Below are 18839 nucleotides of genomic sequence, written 5' to 3'. Positions count from 1 at the left end.
CCAATGAGTTCATGACTGAACATGAAACTTCAGTACCCCCTTCCTGCTTTCTCGCCGTACCCCTTGATCCCCCGAGTAGTAAGGACTTCATCTAACTCCCTTTTGAATATATTTAGTGAATTGGCCTCAACAACTTTCTGTGGTAGAGAATTCCACAGGTTCACCACTCTCTGGGTGAAGAAGTTTCTCCTCATCTCGGTCCTAAATGGCTTACCCCTTATCCTTAGACTGTGACCCCTGGTTCTGGACTTCCCCAACATTGGGAACATTCTTCCTGCATCTAACCTGTCTAAACCCCTGTCGATACATAACAAAAACCCCGTCCAAAGTAATGTCAGGACCTTGGCGGCCATCGGCGGACCTTTGGGCGGCACTTGGACGAGCGGGGTCCTTCATCAAATTGAGGCTCTGAAAGTGTGCCTTTGGGATGGCTCTCTCCATGACCAATCTGGTCGAGGCATTGCTTCATTGTGGCGAACCTCTCCTGCTACTTGAGCCACTCAGTGCAGCCATCCGTGAGGCAGGGGGTGGGTTTGGCCACCCAGACGCCATCCATTGATGCGATTTTCTTCCCTGCAGAGGTCAGAGAGGGATGAGTTGTGGAGGATGATGCCATCGTGATAACTTGAAACATAACTGCCGTTGATATGTAGGATCCTCTGCACATTGTCATACACAGTGTGTACATTGAAAAAGAAAGAAAGAATTACATTTATATAGCGCCTTTCATGACCACCGGATGTCTCAAAGCGCTTTACAGCCAAGGAAGTACGTTTTGGAGAGTGTAGTCACTGTTGTCATGTGGGAAACGCGGCAGCAATTTGCGCACAGCAAGCTCCTATAAACAGCAATGTGATCATGACCAGATAATCTGTTTTTGTGTTATGTATTGATATTGGGGTCACTAGACACCAGGGGGGCGCCACTGTCGGAGGTCATCGGGCTGTACGCGGGCCCTGGTATATAAGAGCGAGTACCATGTCTTGTGCGCACTTTGGGCGCGAATAAAATTGAACCAGATTTGCACCTGAGTGAGCTTACAGTAACAAGTCTTTCGAGTCATTATATACATTACATTTTGTTATGTTGATTGAGGGACACTGGAGATATCTCCCCTGCTCTTCTTCAAAATAGTGCCGTGGGATCTTTTACGTCCACCTGAGAGAGCAGACAGAGCCTGGGTTTAACGTCACATCTGAAAGACGGCACCTCCGATAGTGCAGCACTCCCTCAGCACTGCACTGGAGTGTCAGCCTAGATTTTTGTGCTCAAGTCTCTGGAGTGGGACTTGAACCCACAACCTTCTGAGTCCGAGACGAGTGTATCCACTGAGCCACAGCTGACAGTGAGGAAGTGGAAACCTTTCCTGTTGAAGGGGATTTCAGCGAGATCCCGCAAAGCAATGTTGGTGCCATTAATTGCACCATGCAGTATGGGTAAGCCAGCAACCTCGTGAAATCGTTGGAGAAATACCACCAATGATGTCTCCGCAAGATCCTGTAAATCCCCTGGGAGGACAGACGCACCAACATTAGCATCCTTGATCAGCCCAACATCCCCAGCATTGAAGCACTGACCACACTCGACCAGCTCCATTGGGCAGGCCACATTGTCCGCATGCCCGACACAAGACTCCCAAAGCAAGCGCTCTACTCGGAACTCCTACACGGCAAGCGAGCCCCAGGTGGGCAGAAGAAACGTTTCAAGGACACCCTCAAAGCCTCCCTGATAAAATGCAATTTCCCTACTGACACCTGGGAGTCCCTGGCTAAAGACCGCCCTAAGTGGACGAAGAGCATCCATGAGGGCGCTGAGCACCTCGAGTCTCGTCGCCGAGAGCATGCAGAAAGCAAGCGCAGGCAGACTCCCCACCCACCCTTTCCATCAACACCTGTGACAGAGACTGTAATTCCCGTATTGGACTGCTCAGTCACCTGAGAACTCACTTTCAGAGTGGCAGCAAGTCTTCCTTGATTTCGAGGGACTGCCTATGTTGATGATGACATTGGATGGCCCTCGTTGCTACCTCGATGTGATGCCAATACGTTGATTTCACCATCTGACCCGCTGAATGCCCGCCTGCCCGCACTGCTGCCTGGCTGATATTCCGGAGATCACCTGTGACTGCCTGATATGAGCCTTAAAAGTTGTGTGCGGTGATCCTCTTCGCAGCTACAGTGAGAGCAGTGTGAGCAGATGAGCGAGGTCCCGAGGCCTCATGAAGTAGGTGACGGAGCGAGCTTCTTGATGTCACGCACGCTTAAACACGTCAGTCAGTCAAATACAGCCTGTATTTGGGTGGTGAGGATTAATGTCAAAATTAAGACTTGCAATTATATACCGTCTTTCACCACCTCAGGATGACCCAAAGGGCGAGACTATGCATTAGTCTGCAAAAGTGGGCGATATTTCCAGATAACGTTTTCTGTATATTGGTTTTTGTGATCGCCGGAATCTCACTCATTTTCAAACCCGCTAGTTTCCACTTTATAATTTGGCCGTTAGCCGTAGCGATGTGAAATGGGCGTTAGCGGTTTTTTAAGTCGTGCAAGGCCGGCATTCATAGCAACGGTCTTTTCCCACGTTTCAGGAGGTTAGGGGTCATCTGCACATGCGCAGAAGAGATTGAAAGTGAAAAAGGAGAGAGAGATAGTGGAGAAAGCTGGTGAGGGATTCTTGTGGTGTTAAAATATTTTACAGTCAACAAAAGTACTTTTGAAGTGTAGTCACTGTTGTAATGTAGCAGCCAATTTGCACACAGCAAGATCCCACAAACAGCAGTGTGGTTATGACCAGATAATCTGGTTTAGTGCTATTGGTTGAGGGATAAATATTGGCCAGGACACCGGGGATAACTCCCCTGCTCTTCTTTGAAATAGTGCCATGGGATCTTTTAGATCCACCTGAGAGAGCAGACAGGGCCTCGATTTAACGTCTCATCCAAAAAAGGGTATCTCTGACAGCACAGCACTCCCTCAGTACTACACTGTACTGAAGTATCAGCTTAGATTTTTGTGCTCAACTCCCTGGAGTGGGACTTGAACCCACAACCTTCTGACTAAGAGATGGGAGAGTGCTGCCCACTGAGCCGCAGCTGACATAAAGCAAACAAACAATAATCCCACTGCTCTGCGCCCTTCTCATCAATGAGTCTGTACCCAAAATGTGAACCTATCTTTTGTCTTTGCAGATGCTGATAGTCTGATGTGTGCTTCCAGCATTTTACATTTGATTTCTGCAGTAGACCGCATTTTAGCAATTAAGTGAATCTTTTTTTCCCCTTTAGTCGGATGTGCCACCTAGCGGCCAAGCTGTGAAATAATAAAATTGATAACCTAACTCCTGCACCTATTTTCTATGTTTCTATGTAACCCTTTTTTTTATCATTGAGGAGCATGATGAAGGGCCAAGACCCATTGTACAGAACACAACAAAGATTGAAAAGAGTTAACATAAGAACATAAGAATTAGGAACAGGAGTAGGCCATCTAGCCCCTCGAGCCTGCTCCGCCAGTCAACAAGATCATGGCTGATCTGGCCGTGGACTCAGCTCCACTTACCCGCCCGTTCCCGTAACCCTTAATTCCCTTATTGGTTAAAAATCTATCTATCTGTGACTTGAATACATTCAATAAGCTAGCCTCAACTGCTTCCTTGGGCAGAGAATTCCACAGATTCACAACCCTCTGAGAGAAGAAATTCCTTCTCAACTCGGTTTTAAATTGGCTCCCCCGTATTTTGAGGCTGTGCCCCCTAGTTCTAGTCTCCCCGACCAGTGGAAACAACCTCTCTGCCTCTATCTTGTCTATCCCTTTTATTATTTTAAATGTTTCTATAAGATCACCCCTCATCCTTCTGAACTCCAACGAGTAAAGACCCAGTCTACTCAATCTATCATCATAAGGTAACCCTCTCATCTCCGGAATCAGCCTAGTGAATCGCCTCTGTACCCCCTCCAAAGCCAGTATATCCTTCCTTAAGTAAGGTGACCAAAACTGCATGCAGTACTCCAGGTGCGGCCTCACCAATACCCTGTACAGTTGCAGCAGGACCTCCCTGCTTTTGTACTCCATCCCTCTCGCAATGAAGGCAAGGTAAATCAGGAAGTAGTGATTCAAGGATGTTAAGTTCGAGTTTTAAAATCTGAAGGTCAGCATCCTGGGGGTCATCATTGACCAGAAATGTAACTGGACCAGCCACATAAATAATGTGGCAACAAGAGTGAGCCAGAGGCTGGGTATTCTGCGAAGAGTGTCTCACCTCCCGACTCCCCAAAGCCTTTCCACCATCTACAAGGCACAAGTCAGGAATGTGATGGAATACTGTCCCCTTGCCTGGATGAGTGCAGCTCCAACAACATTCGAAGCTCAACACCATCCAGGACAAAGCAACCCGCTGGTTTGGCACTGCATCCACCACCTTCAACATTCACTCCACCATCCGCTCCGTGGCTGCAGTGTGTACCATCTACAAGATGCAAAGCAGCAACTCACTGAGGCTTCTTCGGCAACACCTCCCAAGCCCGCCTCCACCACCTACAAGGACAAGGGCAGCAGGCGCATGGGAACACCACCACCTCCACATTCCCCTCCAAGTCACACTCCATCCTGACTTGGAAATATATCGCCGTTCCTTCATCGTCACTGGGTCAAAATCCTGGAACTCCCTCCCTAACAGCACTGTGGGAGCACCTTCACCACACGGACTGCAACGGTTCAAGGCAGCGGCTCACCACCACCTTCTCAAGGGCAATTAGGGATGGGCAATAAATGCTGGTCCTTACCAGCGATGCCCACATCCCGTGAATGAATAAAAAAAAGGGAAAAAACTGAGGGAAGTAAGGAATCTCAATTTTGAGGTCCTAAAGAAAATGAAATGGAGACAGTGCAGTGGGATTTGGTTTCAGCCCGGTAGCGACAGATGTCAAGGGTGGAAACCCATATAAGGACTGTCTTTTTATAACTTTAAAGGAATAGGAAAGGAAAGTTCAGAAATGCACTGACCATAATTATATAAATAAAATGAAGAAGTACAAGGAAGGTTGCGACACAGGGAGAGAGTTTGTAGGCTACGGCGAAGCTGGGATTACTTAACAAACAAGCGCTTGTTCGTAGAGTGCGAGACAGATAGAAGGACTTTCACAAGTATTTGAAGTCTTGGATCGACCTAGGGTTTGCAATGCCTTTTTTATTATTGATTATCAGGATGTGGGTGATGCTGGTCAGGCCGCATTTATTGCCCATCCTTACTCTCTCTGCGAAGGTGGTAATGGGTCTTCTTGAGCAGTCTGCAGTCTTTGTGTTGATGACCAGCTCTTGATGGTGTTCAGTAGTTTCTCCAGGTGTCCAGGGTTTCGACCCAGTGATGACGAAGGAGCAGGTAGATAAGAGTATAAGAAATAGGAGCAGGAGTAGGCCATACGTCCCTTCGAGCCTGTTCCGCCATTCAATAAGATCATGGCTGATCTGATCTTGGCCTCAACTCCACTTCCCTGCTTGCTCCCCATAACCCTTGACTCCCTTATCATTCAAAAATCTGTCCACCTCCACCTTAGATATATTCAATGAACCTCAACAGTTCTCTGGGGCAGAGAATTCCACAGATTCACGACCCTCTGAGAGATGAAATTCCTCCTCATCTCCATTTTAAATGGGCGATCCCTTATTCTGTAACTATTCCCCCCACGAGGGGAAACATCCTCTCTGCATCGCCCCTGTCAAGCCCCCTCAGAATCTTAGATGTTTCAATCTCCCTGTTGTCTTTCTCAGTGGTAAGGATTGTGGGGCTAAGAGGTGCTGTTGGAATAAGCGTGACGAATTGCAGCAGTGTCTCCTGTAGATGGTACCTATTTAAGCCACAGTACAACGGTGGTGGAGTCGGTGGATACTCAGTCTAGTGGCAGAGGGGAACCGGTCACCTTCAATGTTTTGTTCGGGATGTTCTTCTTTGTGTCATATGGAGTGAACTTAACTCACTGCATACTGACATCTGTTTGGTGGGGACATCGGGAGGAGACCTTGGCGCTAATGGCCTGAAAACGTTTGGAAATTATTCAGCCTTGTCTCTTGCTCTCATGTACTGGGCTCCGCCGTAGTTCAGTTACTGAGGCAAGTTTGGTCGAGGAACAGCACCTCATCTTTCGTTTAGACACTTTACAACATCGAGTTCAACAATTTCAGACCATAACCTCTGCCCATATTTGGCTCCCCTGCCTCCTTTTTTTAACCCCCGATCATAAGTATTTTCTCTCATTTTTCCCACGGCAGTTGGTAATTATTCCGCCATTCATACCCTATCTAGACTAATCTTTTTTTTACTTCTGCCATTACCATCTCAAGTCGTTCCATCATCCCTTTTGTCTCTCAAATCTCTCCTGTCTTCCACCCGATCACAGACCTTCCTTTCAGTGCCTCTTAAGAATCTGTTCATTTCAAACATTCATCAGTTCTGTCGACCCGAAACGTTAACTCTTTTTCTCTCTCCACAGATGTTGCCTGACCTGCTGAGATTTCCAGCGTTTTCTGTTTTTATTTCAGATTCCAGCATCTTTGCTTTTGCCTATAGACTGATCATTTTTCAACTTATCAGATTGGTTCGTGGATACCTGATCAATGTGGGACCCTGGAGCCAGCAAAAATCTATCTATCGTCTGCACAGAGGTCTTCATCATAGGCAGTTCCTCGAAACGAGGATGACTTGCTTCCACGCCAAAAAGGGATGAGTGCACAGGTGTTTCAATGAAGGACCTAATATTCCGGATCCCGAACTACATATTGATGGGTGGAAGATGCCTGTGTGTGGATTTTTTGCACACCAGCCACCACACGGGCTTGACAGAGCTAGGTCTTGGTCCAGTAGCAAGGATTAACCAAGACGACTGGAGACCAGCTCTGCTGCATGGACCTAGTGGGCACACATATTGCCGTGTGGGCTGGCCCGTGCTGCCCCTGGGCCCTTGTCTCTTCTGGTCCCGAACTCATGCTGCTCCTGGGCCCCGATCATAGCCCTCTACAAACTCTCGCCGCTCCTTCGCCCCGACCTTGCCGCTCCTGCTGTACCTGCCCACGCTCCAATCACCGACCTGGACCTTGATGATGTCACGCTTCGCTGCCGTCGCCCTCCTGCACCAGCTCGCGCTGTACCTTGCCGTGGTACGCCGTCACGCTGCTCCCAGGCCGCCACTCGCCGCTCCTTTTATGGCCCCGATCTGCCGCTGATGGTCTCTCGTAGGTCGGGGTCATCACGGGGGTCTTACTGTGGACATGGCTATCTATGGACCCATTTTAATTTTAAGGAATGGTTGTTCTTGTGGAACTCAAACCCAGACATTGTGAAACAAGCAGAATGAACACTCTGGCAACACATCACTTTACAATAAGGTTCTTTAAACTGAGCATAACAGATGGAGAGAATAGAAAAAAAAGACTTGCATTTATATAGCGCCTTGCACGACCTCAGGATGTCCCAAAGCGCTTTACAGCCAATGAAGTACTTTTTGGATGTGGTCACTGTTGTAATGTAGAAAACGTGGCAGCCAATTTGTGCACAGCAAGCACCCACAAAGAGCAATGTGATAATGACCAGATAATCTGTTTTTTTGTTATATTGATTGAGGGATAAATATTGACCAGGACACCGGGGATAACGCCCCTGCTTTTCTTCGAAATAGTGCCTTGGGATCTTTTACGTCCACCTGAGAGGGAAGAAAGTCACTAAAAAAGGCTACTCAGAAGTGTCTTCCAGCTTCCATTTATGGAGAGGTATTGTGGTATTACTGAAGGTGTCATGTATGTAACCACAATGTAACACCACTGTATTACTGTATACACTCAACCTAGACCACTTGTGGGAGACACTCCTTACCCGATCACACAGGTATAAAAAGGGAGGTCCCACGCAGGGTCATCGTCTTTGGAGTCCTGTGAATAAAGAGTTATGGTCACAGAGTGACCTTGTCCCCAGAATGTGCCTCGTGTGGTTTCATACTGTAGAGTAAGGAGTTTACAGAAGGCCCACACTTTACGATGGCAATTTCGTTTTGTCAACAGGTGGTAAGCCATTGCCATGTACAACAGTCTCCAAACCAAGATACTGAGAAATCTGCAAAGATTAAGCTTCTGTTTGTCTGATGCGAAATGCTTACTCTGCCGCTTCCCACCGCGCCCCCTCCCCCCCCCCATCCCCTTACAGACACACTACAGCTACATAACTCTAGAGAGTTTAGGTATAGGCTGGCAAAAGACAAAGCTTAGGGTTCCCCAAGTGTTTGCAGGACTACTACTGGTGTTTGACCAGTTAACCAGTACAGAGAAAGCTTTCCTGCTGCTTGCCCAGCCATGGCTCAGTGGGTAGCACCCTCGGTGTCCGAAAGTAGTGGGTTTAAGTCCCACTCCAGAGACTTGAGCACAAAAATCTCGGCTGACACTCCAGTGCAGTGCTGAGCTACTGCACTGTCAGAGGTGCCGTCTTTTGGATGAGATGTTAAAGCGAGGCTCCGTCTGCTCTCTCAGGTGGATGTAAAAGATCCCACGGCACTATTTCGAAGAAGAGCAGGGGAGTTATCTCCAGTGCCCTGGCCAATATTTATCCCTCAATCAACATCACTAAAACAGATGATCACATTGCTGTTTGTGGGAGCTTGCTGTGCGCTAATTGGCGGCTGTGTTTCCTACATTGACCACATTTCAAACAAAGTACTTAATTGACTGTAAAGTGCATTTTTACATCCGGTGGTCGTGAAAGACGCTATATAAAAGCAAGTTTTTCTTTCCAGCCAGGACGTTTTTACCAGTTGGCTGGGCATTGGCTTGTAGCAGTATTTGGAACTGATAACCAGTCTGCCTCTCCAGGTCACATTAATGAACCTAGCTGGTCGATTCAGTAAAAACATTGTCCTGAAATACTGCGATTATGAGGATGGATTACATAAATTAGGCTTGTATTCCCTGGAAAATGGGGTGATTTGATTGAGGATTTTAGGATTTTTAAAGGAATTGATAGGGTAGATAGAGAGAGAGTTTTCCTGCTGGTGGAGGGGGAGCCTAGGACTTGGGAAAATCACCTTAAAATCAGAGCCAGGACACTCAGGAGAGAAGCTCGAAAACTGTTCTTCACGCCAGAGACTTGAGCACAATGATCTAGGCTGACACTCCAGAGCAGTGCTGGTGGAACTCTGTCCCGAAAAATGCAGTAGATTTATTAGTAGCTTAATTAATCATTTTAAATCTGAGCTCGATAGTTTTTTGCTAGCCCAGGGTTTTAAGGAATACCTTTCCTTTTATTCATTCACAGGTTGTGTTCATCGCTGGCAAGGCCGGCATTTATTGCCCTTGAGCAGGTGGTGGTGAGCCACCTTCTTGAACCGCTGCAGTCCGTGTGGTGAAGGTCCTCCCACAGTGCTGACTTTGTTGTAACAGTTTGGGAGGGCAGTTAGGAGTCAACCATATTGCTGTGGGTCTGGAGTCACATGTGGGCCAGACCGAGTAAGGACGGCAGATTTCCTTCCCTAAAGGGCCTTATTGAACCAGATGGTTTTGTACGCCAATTCAGTCGTTTCATGATCACCGTTACCGATACTAGCTTTTAATTCCAGATTGATGTAACTAACTTGAATTGAAATTCCCCAGCTGCTGTGGTGGGATTTGAATGCACGACTACTGGATCATTAGTCCAGGCCTCTGGATTACTAGTCCAGTAACATAACCACTATGCTACCGTATCCCTCAATCTTATGCTTCGTTTCCAATCGTCCATTGCTCAGAGTCTCATTTTGGCACTACCTCAAGCCCAAAGAGAGTAGCTCCTTCCGTCAAGGATGATGGTGGCCACTTTAGTTGTTACAGACAGTTGCTTTCGCGAGGCAGGCAGCGGGTACCAGGAACTCAATGCGAGGGGCTCAATTCAGTGTAAAACCTGTGAGTGAACTGCCACCATTGATGCACCGTAGCTCATTGACAATAACAGTGCTGTGCAGTTTGGAATGCCCAGCAGCACAATGATTCCCTTTTATTTCTGTGTTTGATGTGATGATATGTTGTGTGTTTAGCAGGAGGAAAGAATTAAGATGCTGAGGAGCAGCTCCAGCGGATCAACGTTTAAGGTGGAGGACAGTTCGCCAGAGACGCCAAATGGCAAAAAAAGTAAGCACGGTGGAACCTGTTGGTACACGCAGTGAGACACGGCGGACGATTGCGTATTACAGGTTGAACCTCCCTTATCCAGAACTTCCTTATCCAGAAACACCCCTCGTCCAGAACCATTCCCGGCCACCGGGTGGCGCATGCGCAGAACTCCGACATGAACAAATTCAAGTCCTTCCTCGCTGGAGACTCCCGCAATCGCTGGCCTGACCCCGCGATCCATCGCCCCCCACCCCACCCCATGATCTCTCTGCCGCACTCCCAGCCCCAAGCCAGCCAGCCCCGATATCCCCTTGCTCAATATCTGGTCCCATCCAATTTAACGTGACCACCCCTCGTCTGGAAAAATCCCTTATCCAGAACAGGCCAGGTCCCGAGGGTTCCAGATAAGGGAGGTTCAATCTGTAGCAGGCTCACATAGTTCTATAATATTTCCAAAAATGTAAGGAGAAAGAAATGGAACTTGGCAACAACTGGTAAACCCTCACCTGGAGAGACCGCCAGGAATTCGCTTCTGTTTGGCGACAGTGATTTCCACCTTAAGAACTAAAATTCTTGCCTTTTAGGAACATAGGAACAAGGGTAAGCCATTCAGCCCCTCGAGCCTGTTCTCAGAAAGAACTTGCATTTATATAGCGCCTTTCACGACCTCAGGGCATCCCAAAGCGCTTTTCAGCCAGTGAAGTATTTTTGGAGTGTAGTCACTGTTGTAATATAGGAAAGGCAGCAGCCAATTTGTGCTCAGCAAGCTCCCGCAAACAACAGTGAGATAAATGACCAGATAATCTGTTTTAGTGATGTTGGTTGAGAGATAAATATAGGAAAGTACTTGTTTCTTATATCTTTCTTGCTCTTTAACCATGGAAAGGGATCCTAAGGGGTCAACATCTATTTCCTCGGTACCCGAGGAGCAGAACCTCCCCAGTGGAGTGTGGTAGTATAGTGGTTATGTTACTGGATTAGTAAACCAAAGGCCTGGGCTAATGATTGGGAGACATGAGTTTAAATCCCACCATGGCAATTGGAAATTAAATAAAAATCTGGAATAAGTAGCTAGTATCAGTAATAGTGACCATGATTGTCGTAAAAAACTCATCTGGTTCACTAATGCCCTTTAGGGAAGGAAATCTGCCGTCCTTATCCCGTCTGGCCTATATGTGACTCCAGTCCCACAGCAATGTGATTGATTCTTAACTGCCCTCTGAAATGGCGACTCACCACCACCTTCTCAAGGGCAATTAGGGATGGGTAATAAATGCTAGTCTTGCCGGTGACACCCACATCCCATGATCGAATAATAAAAAAAGAAATCTTATCTAGTGATCAGACCGAGAAATCAGAGCATTGCCCAATTGAGGAAAATGAGACCAAATGACAGATTTTGACAGGACTTGAGCTCCCATTATTCTGGTCAGGACTCATGACTTCAGCCCCCGGGTAAGGGTTCAGAGATGGCGTGCTAGATCATGGATGGTGTGTAACCATGTTTACGGTTCCTGTTATATCCACAGCTCCTCCAATGTTCCTGCCCATCTCCTCGACTCCGCAGCCGGAACGGAGGAAGCCACCTCAGAGACGGCACTCCATCGAGAAGGAAACTCCAACCAACGTGCGCCAGTTCCTTCCTCCGTCGCGACAGAGTTCCAAGTCTCTGGTAAGTGCAACATGAATGAGAGCTGTGGTGGGGTTCCCGCAGATCCTCCGCCACTTGCGAAGATGTCTCTAAATGTGAGCACAGTTCAGTATCAAAACGTCGAAGAAAGTTCCTTGGGGAGCATTTCCATTGTGTTGCATTAGTATCAAATGTTCTCTGTCCAGATCCGTTCTTCATAGAAACATATAAAAACATAGAAAATAGGTGCAGGAGTAGGCCATTCGGCCCTTTGAGCCTGCACCACCATTCAATGAGTTCATGGCTGAACATGCAACTTCAGTACCCCATTCCTGCTTTCTCGCCATACCCCTTGATCCCCCCTAGTAGTAAGGACTACATCTAACTCCTTTTTGAATATATTTAGTGAATTGGCCTCAACAACTTTCTGTGGTAGAGAATTCCACAGGTTCACCACTCTCTGGGTGAAGAAGTTTCTCCTCATCTCGGTCCTAAATGGCTTACCCCTTATCCTTAGACTGAGACCCCTGGTTCTGGACTTCCCCAACATTGGGAACATTCTTCCTGCATCTAACCTGTCTAAACCCGTCAGAATTTTAAACGTTTCTATGAGATCCCCTCTCATTCTTCTGAACTCCAGTGAATACAAGACCAGTTGATCCAGTCTTTCTTGATATGTCAGTCCCTCCATCCCGGGAATCATCAGGTACCATCGAAGGCTACTTTGAGCAATATATAGTTCGGGGCTTGAACGCAGAACTACAATGGACCTGGAGTCATCGTCCTTCTGCAGTACAGGTCAATGGAGATTTGGAAATTATAGCATAGAAAGAGCATGGTCCTTCATCTGGAGATACTTAGTTGAATCCCACTTCCCTGCCATTTCCCATCTTTCTTTTATATTCTTCCTCTTCAAATATTTATGCAGTTCCCTTTCTAGTGATGTTATAGTCTTGGAGAAAGGTTGGAATACGCTGTACCTCCGGGGCCAGTGCTGGGTCCACTTTTGTTCTTCCATGTATATAGAGGATTTGGATTCGGAGACAGGGAGCATGCTATTGAGACTATCTGATGACACAGGTGGTCGATTTTAACTCTACCCAGCCTGCGGAAACAGAGTGAGTCTGCAGTTAAACAGGAGATGGTCACTTACCCACTCTTGAGGATGGCCGGAGCCTCAAAAATGTACGCAGGTCAGAGTCCTATTAGATCAATAGGAACTCGAGGCAATTCTAACGGGATCGAAAGACGCAAGAGTCCTTTCTGGTGAGCAACAGGAGTGTTCCTCCAGACTGCACAAGCAAATTTACCGCCTCCCCCATCCCGGACTCTCCGCCACCAATCCCCGGCACCAACCGCCCCCCCCCCCCCCCATCTCCCTCCCACCCCACGAGACCTTCCCCAAAGACTGCCCAGTCTTTGCTTGCCAACACAGGGTCATAAGAACAGGAGTAGGACATTCAGTCCCTCAAGTCTGTTCCATCATTCGATGGGATCGTGGCTGATCTGTGATCTAATTCCATATACTCGCCTTTGCCCCATATCCTCAATACCATTGGTCAACAAAAATCTATCAATCTCAGATTTAGAATTATCAATTACATAAGAACATAAGAATACATAAGTAGGCCATCTAGCCCCTCGAGCCTGCTCCGCCATTCAACAAGATCATGGCTGATCTGGCCGTGGACTCAGCTCCACTTACCCGCCCGCTCCCCATAACCCTTAATTCCCTTATTGGTTAAAAATCTATCTATCTGTGATTTGAATATATTCAATGAGCTAGCCTTAATTGCTTCCTTGGGCAGAGAATTCCACAGATTCACAACCCTCTGGGAGAAGAAATTCCTTCTCAACTCGGTTTTAAATTGGCTCCCCCGTATTTTGAGGCTGTGCCCTCTAGTTCTAGTCTCCCCAACCAGTGGAAACCACCTCTCTGCCTCTATCTTGTCTATCCCTTTCATTATTTTAAATGTTTCTATAAGATCACCCCTCATCCTTCTGAACTCCACCGAGTAAAGACCCAGTCTACTCAATTTATCATCATAAGGTAACCCCCTCATCTCCGGAATCAGCCTAGTGAATCGTCTCTGCACCCCCTCCAAAGCTAGTATATCCTTCCTTAAGTAAGGTGACCAAAACTGCACGCAGTACTCCAAGTGCGGCCTCACCAATACCCTATACAGTTGCAGCAGGACCTCTGCTTTTGTACTCCATCCCTCTAGCAATGAAGGCCAACATTCCATTCGCCTTCCTGATTACCTGCTGCACCTGCAAACTAACTTTTTGGAATTCATGCACAAAAAGAGTTTCATGCACAAGGACCCCCAGGTCCCTCTGCACCGCAGCATGTTGTAATTTCTCCCCATTCAAATAATATTCCCTTTTACTTTTTTTTCCCAAGGTGGATGACCTCACATTTTCTGACATTGTATTCCATCTGCCAAACCTTAGTCCATTCGCTTAACCTATCTAAATCTCTTTGCAGCCTCTCTGTGTCATCTACACAACCCCCTTTCCCACTAATCTTTGTGTCATCTGCAAATTTTGTTACACTACACTCTGTCCCCTCTTCCAGGTTATCTATGTATATTGTAAATAGTTGTGGTCCCAGCACCGATCCCTGTAGCACACCACTAACCACCGATTGCCAACCTGAAAAGGACCCATTTATCCCGACTCTCTGCTTTCTGTTAGTTAGCCAATTCTCTATCCATGCTAATACATTTCCTCTGACTCCGCGTACCTTTATCTTCTGCAGTAACCTTTTGTGTGGCACCTTATCGAATGCCTTTTGGAAATCCAAATACACCTCATCCATCGGTACACCTCTATCCACCATGCTCATTAATTCCTCAAAGAATTCCAGTAAATTAGTTAAACATGATTTCCCCTTCATGAATCCATGTTGCGTCTGCTTGATCGCACTATTCCTATCTAGATTTCCCGCTATTTCTTCCTTAATGATAGCTTCAAGCATTAGCCCCACTACAGATGTTAAACTAACCGGCCTATAGTTACCTGCCTTTTGTCTGCCCCCTTTTTTAAACAGAGGCGTTACATTAGCTGCGTTCCAATCCGATGGTAGCTCCCCAGAGTCCAGAGAATTTTGGTAGATTATAACGAATGCATCTGCTATAACTTCCGCCATCTCTTTTAATACCCTGGGATGCATTTCATCAGGACCAGGGGACTTGTCTACCTTGAGTCCCATTAGCCTGTCCAGCACTACCCCCCTAGTGATAGTGATTGTCTCAAGGTCCTCCCTTCCCACATTCCTGTGACCAGCAATTTTTGGCATGGTTTTTGTGTCTTCCACTGTGAAGACCGAAGCAAAATAATTGTTTAAGGTCTCAGCCATTTCCACATTTCCCATTATTAAATCCCCCTTCTCATCTTCTAAGGGACCAACATTTACTTTAGTCACTCTTTTCCGTTTTATATATCGGTAATAGATTTTATTATCTGTTTTTATGTTTTGCGCAAGTTTACTTTCGTAATCTATCTTTCTTTATTGCTTTCTTAGTCATTCTTTGCTGTCGTTTAAAATTTTCTCTATCTTCCCATTAACCTTGGCCATCTTATACGCATTGGTTTTTAATTTGATACTCTCCTTTATTTCCTTGGTTATCCACGGCTGGTTATCCCTTCTCTTACCGCCCTTATTTTTCACTGGAATATATTTTTGTTGAGCACTATGAAAGTGCTCCTTAAAAGTCCTCCACTGTTCCTCAATTGTGCCACCGTTTAGTCTGTGTTCCCAGTCTACTTTAGCCAACTCTGCCCTCATCCCACTGTAGTCCCCTTGCATCAACTGTCATTTGCAGAAGAGAGTTCCGAACCTCTACCCCTTTTTGCGTGTAAAAGTGTTTCCTAATTTCACTCCTGAAAGGTCTGGCTCTAATGTTTACACTGTGCTCCCTTGTTCTAGACTCCCCAATCAGCAGAAATAGTTTCTCTCTATCTATCCTCTCTGTTCCCCTTAATATTTTGAAAATTGCGATCCGATCTCCCTTTAACTTTCTAAATTCCAAGCAATACAACCCTAGTTTTTGTAATCTCTCCTCGTAACTTAACCCTTGAAGTCTGGGTATTATTCTGGTAAATCTACGCTGCACTCCCTCCAAGACCAATATCTCCTTCCTACGGTATGGTGCCCAGAACTGCTCACAATACTCCACGTGTGGTCTAACTAGGGTTTTGTACAGCTGTAGCATGACTTATACCCCTTTGTATTCCAGTCCTCTTGATATAAAGGCCAGCATTTCATTAGCCTTTTTGATTATTTTCTGTATCTGTAAGTCTCTCTGCCCTGTTCATGCCCGTCCTGGCTGTTAAAATTGCCGTGGTCCCCTGTTGACTCTGCCGGGTGGTTTCCGGCTCGATATTGCCGCAAAAGTGGCAGGAGGTGAGAGGCAGAATTGAGAAATAGCGAGAAGGAATATGGAAAGACCTTGGGACAAAGGTTCGTGGAATGGGCAGCAAATTGGGAAGGAAATCAGGGAGTGGGACTATACGCAGAATGGAATGACATGGGAGGATGTGGGTGAACAGGGAGGAGGGTTTTCAGTTGTGTGGAGAGACTGGAGAAGCTGGGATTGTTCTTCTTACAACAGAGAAGGTCAAGGGGAGATTTAATGGATGGACCTAGCAGATCCATCAGTCCTGATAAGAGAAAGAGCAGGCCAACACTGTGGGCTTCAATCTATCAGCACTGTATTCTTCAGACTAACCTGACTCCACTCCACCTGGCCATTGAGAGATCCACCGCTTCCAAGAAAATGGAGGCTATAACCATACTGCCCAGCAGAAAGCCAAGACCTGATTGTAACCCTGCCTGCCCAGCGTGAATGGGGTGGGCGGTTAGTAAATATGGTGGTCGAGTGCCCCCCCCGGCCCCATTTTTAGTCACGGGAAAGGCATGTGCTACAGGCCCCAGTAGAAAATGTGGGGTCTCCCCTGTCCTCTCCTTTCAGACCTCACCACCGCTTACCTGATTTAAAAAAAATTCATTCATGTTCTATAGGCGTTGCCAGCAAGGCCGGCATTTATTGCCTCCTCAATTGCCCTCGAGAAGATGGTGGTGAGCCGCCGCCTTGAATAAAACTGAGTGGCCATTTCAGAGGGCAGTTAAGAGCCAACCACATTTAGGCCAGACCGGGTAAGGATGGCAGATTTCCTTCTCTAAAGCACATCAGTGAACCAGATGGGTTTTAACGACAATCTGATAGTTTCATGGTCACCATTACTGACACTCGCTTTTTATTCCAGTTTATATATTTAATTGAAATAAAATTCTCCAGCTCTGTGGTGGGATTTGAACTCCTGTCTCTGGATCATTAGTCCAGTGACATAACCATAGAATCATAGAAATTTACAGCATGGAAGGAGGCCATTTCGGACCATCATGTCCGCGCTGGCCGACCAAGAGCTATCCAGCCTAATCCCACTTTCCAGCTCTTGGTCCGTAGCCCTGTAGGTTACGGCACTTTAAATGCACATCCAAGTATTTTTTAAATGTGGTGTGGATTTCTGCCTCTACCATCCTTTCAGTCAGTGAGTTCCAGACCCCCACCACCCTCTGGGTGAAGAAATTTCCCTTCATATCTCCGCGAAAGCTCCAATTACTTTAAATCTATGCCCTCTGCCAAGGGAAACAGATCCTTCCTATCCACTCTATCCAGGTCCCTCATAATTTTATACACCTGAATCAGATCTCCCCTCAGCCTCCTCTATGCCAAGGAAACAGACCCAGGATCTCCAGTCTTTCCTCATAGCCAAAATTCTCCAGTCTAGGCAATATTCTTGTAAATCGCCTCTGCACCCTTTCCAGTGCAATTACATCTTTTCTATATTGTGGTGACCAGAACTGCACACAGTACTCCACTATGCTACCATTCCCATGCCTGGGGATCATTCCCTCAGGTTCCCCCCACTCCCAGCCCCACCCCTCCTACCACCCACAATCCCACCCCCACCTTCCGGCCAGGTTAGCAGGGGAGTCCGATCTCTGAAATGTTAATGAGGCCCTGGAGTTAGAATTGGCTGGGCCTCTCACCGAGAGCTTCATGGGAGTTTTCCATCCTACCCCAGCACCCATCAGCCCCAATCTAACATCTTAAGCTTGCGTTGAGCTTCATTGGAACAGAGTCGGAGACCCAAAACCAAGTGTGAATGGGAGGCAGAGTTAAACTGTTGAGGTCACAGTCACACTTGCAGACAGATTTGAAGTATTCAATTACCTCATTTTCATTTGGACTACGCAAAGAAGACGAGATCTACCATGAGCAGCAGATCCCATTTATTTCCGTTGAATTAAGTTAATATAAGAACATAAGAATGAGGAGCAGGAGTAGGCCATATGGCCATTCGAGCTTGCTCCGCCATTCAAAAAGATCATGGCTGATCTTTGACCTCAACTCTACTTTCCCGCTTATCCTCATATCCCTTGATTCCCGTAGAGTCCAAAAGTCTATCTATCAGCCTTGAATATACTCAATGACTTAGCAGCCACAGTCCTCTGGGGCAGAGAATGCCAAAGATTCACAACCCTATGAGTGAAGAAATTCCGCCCCATCTCAATCTGAAAAAGGCCAATGCCTTATCCTGAGACTATGCCCCCTAGTTCGAGACTCTCTAGCCAGGGAAACAATCTCCCTGCATCTACTCTGTCATACCCCCTTCAGAATCTTATTTGTTTCAATGAGTTCACCTAATTTTTCTAAACTTCAGAGAGTGTAGGCCCAATCTACTCAATCCTCTCTCAGGACAACCCTCTCATCCCAGGAATCAATCTAGTGAACCTCTGTTGCACGTCTCTAAGGCAAGTATATCCTTCCTTAGATAAGGAGACCAAAACTGTGCACAGTGCTCCAGGTATGGTCTCTCCAAAGCCCTGTACAGTTGTAGCAAGACCTGTTTACGCTAACCCCCTGACAATAAAGGCCAACATGCCATTTGCCTTCCTAATTCCTTGCTGTAGCTGCAAGCTAATTCTCTGTGGTTCTTGTACTAGGACACGTATGTCTCTCTGAACACCAACATTTAACAGTTTTTCACCATTTAAAAATATTCTATTCTTCCTACCA

At 46.7% G+C, this 18839-nt stretch overlaps 1 protein-coding gene across 4 annotated transcripts in view; it reads left to right on the top strand.

Moving 5' to 3' along the window:
• LOC139277661 (protein spire homolog 1-like) overlaps window positions 1–18839 on the top strand; it is a 377805-nt gene that overhangs the window by 312147 nt on the left and 46819 nt on the right. For 2 of the 4 annotated variants that reach the window (XM_070896458.1, XM_070896440.1), the window contains exons 10-11: window positions 10049–10139; window positions 11651–11793. In XM_070896458.1, coding sequence (XP_070752559.1) covers window positions 10049–10139; window positions 11651–11793 — 234 coding nt within the window. Of the gene's footprint in view, window positions 1–10045; window positions 10140–11650; window positions 11794–18839 lie in introns of all 4 variants that reach the window. The other 2 variants (XM_070896449.1, XM_070896429.1) reach the window with 1 other exon arrangement.

The sequence above is a fragment of the Pristiophorus japonicus genome, chromosome 1 (genome assembly GCF_044704955.1).
Source record: "Pristiophorus japonicus isolate sPriJap1 chromosome 1, sPriJap1.hap1, whole genome shotgun sequence".
In the NCBI taxonomy this organism is placed as follows: domain Eukaryota; kingdom Metazoa; phylum Chordata; class Chondrichthyes; family Pristiophoridae; genus Pristiophorus; species Pristiophorus japonicus.
The sequence above is the reverse complement of the archived record's forward strand: the minus strand, read 5'-3'. Positions and strand labels throughout refer to the sequence as shown.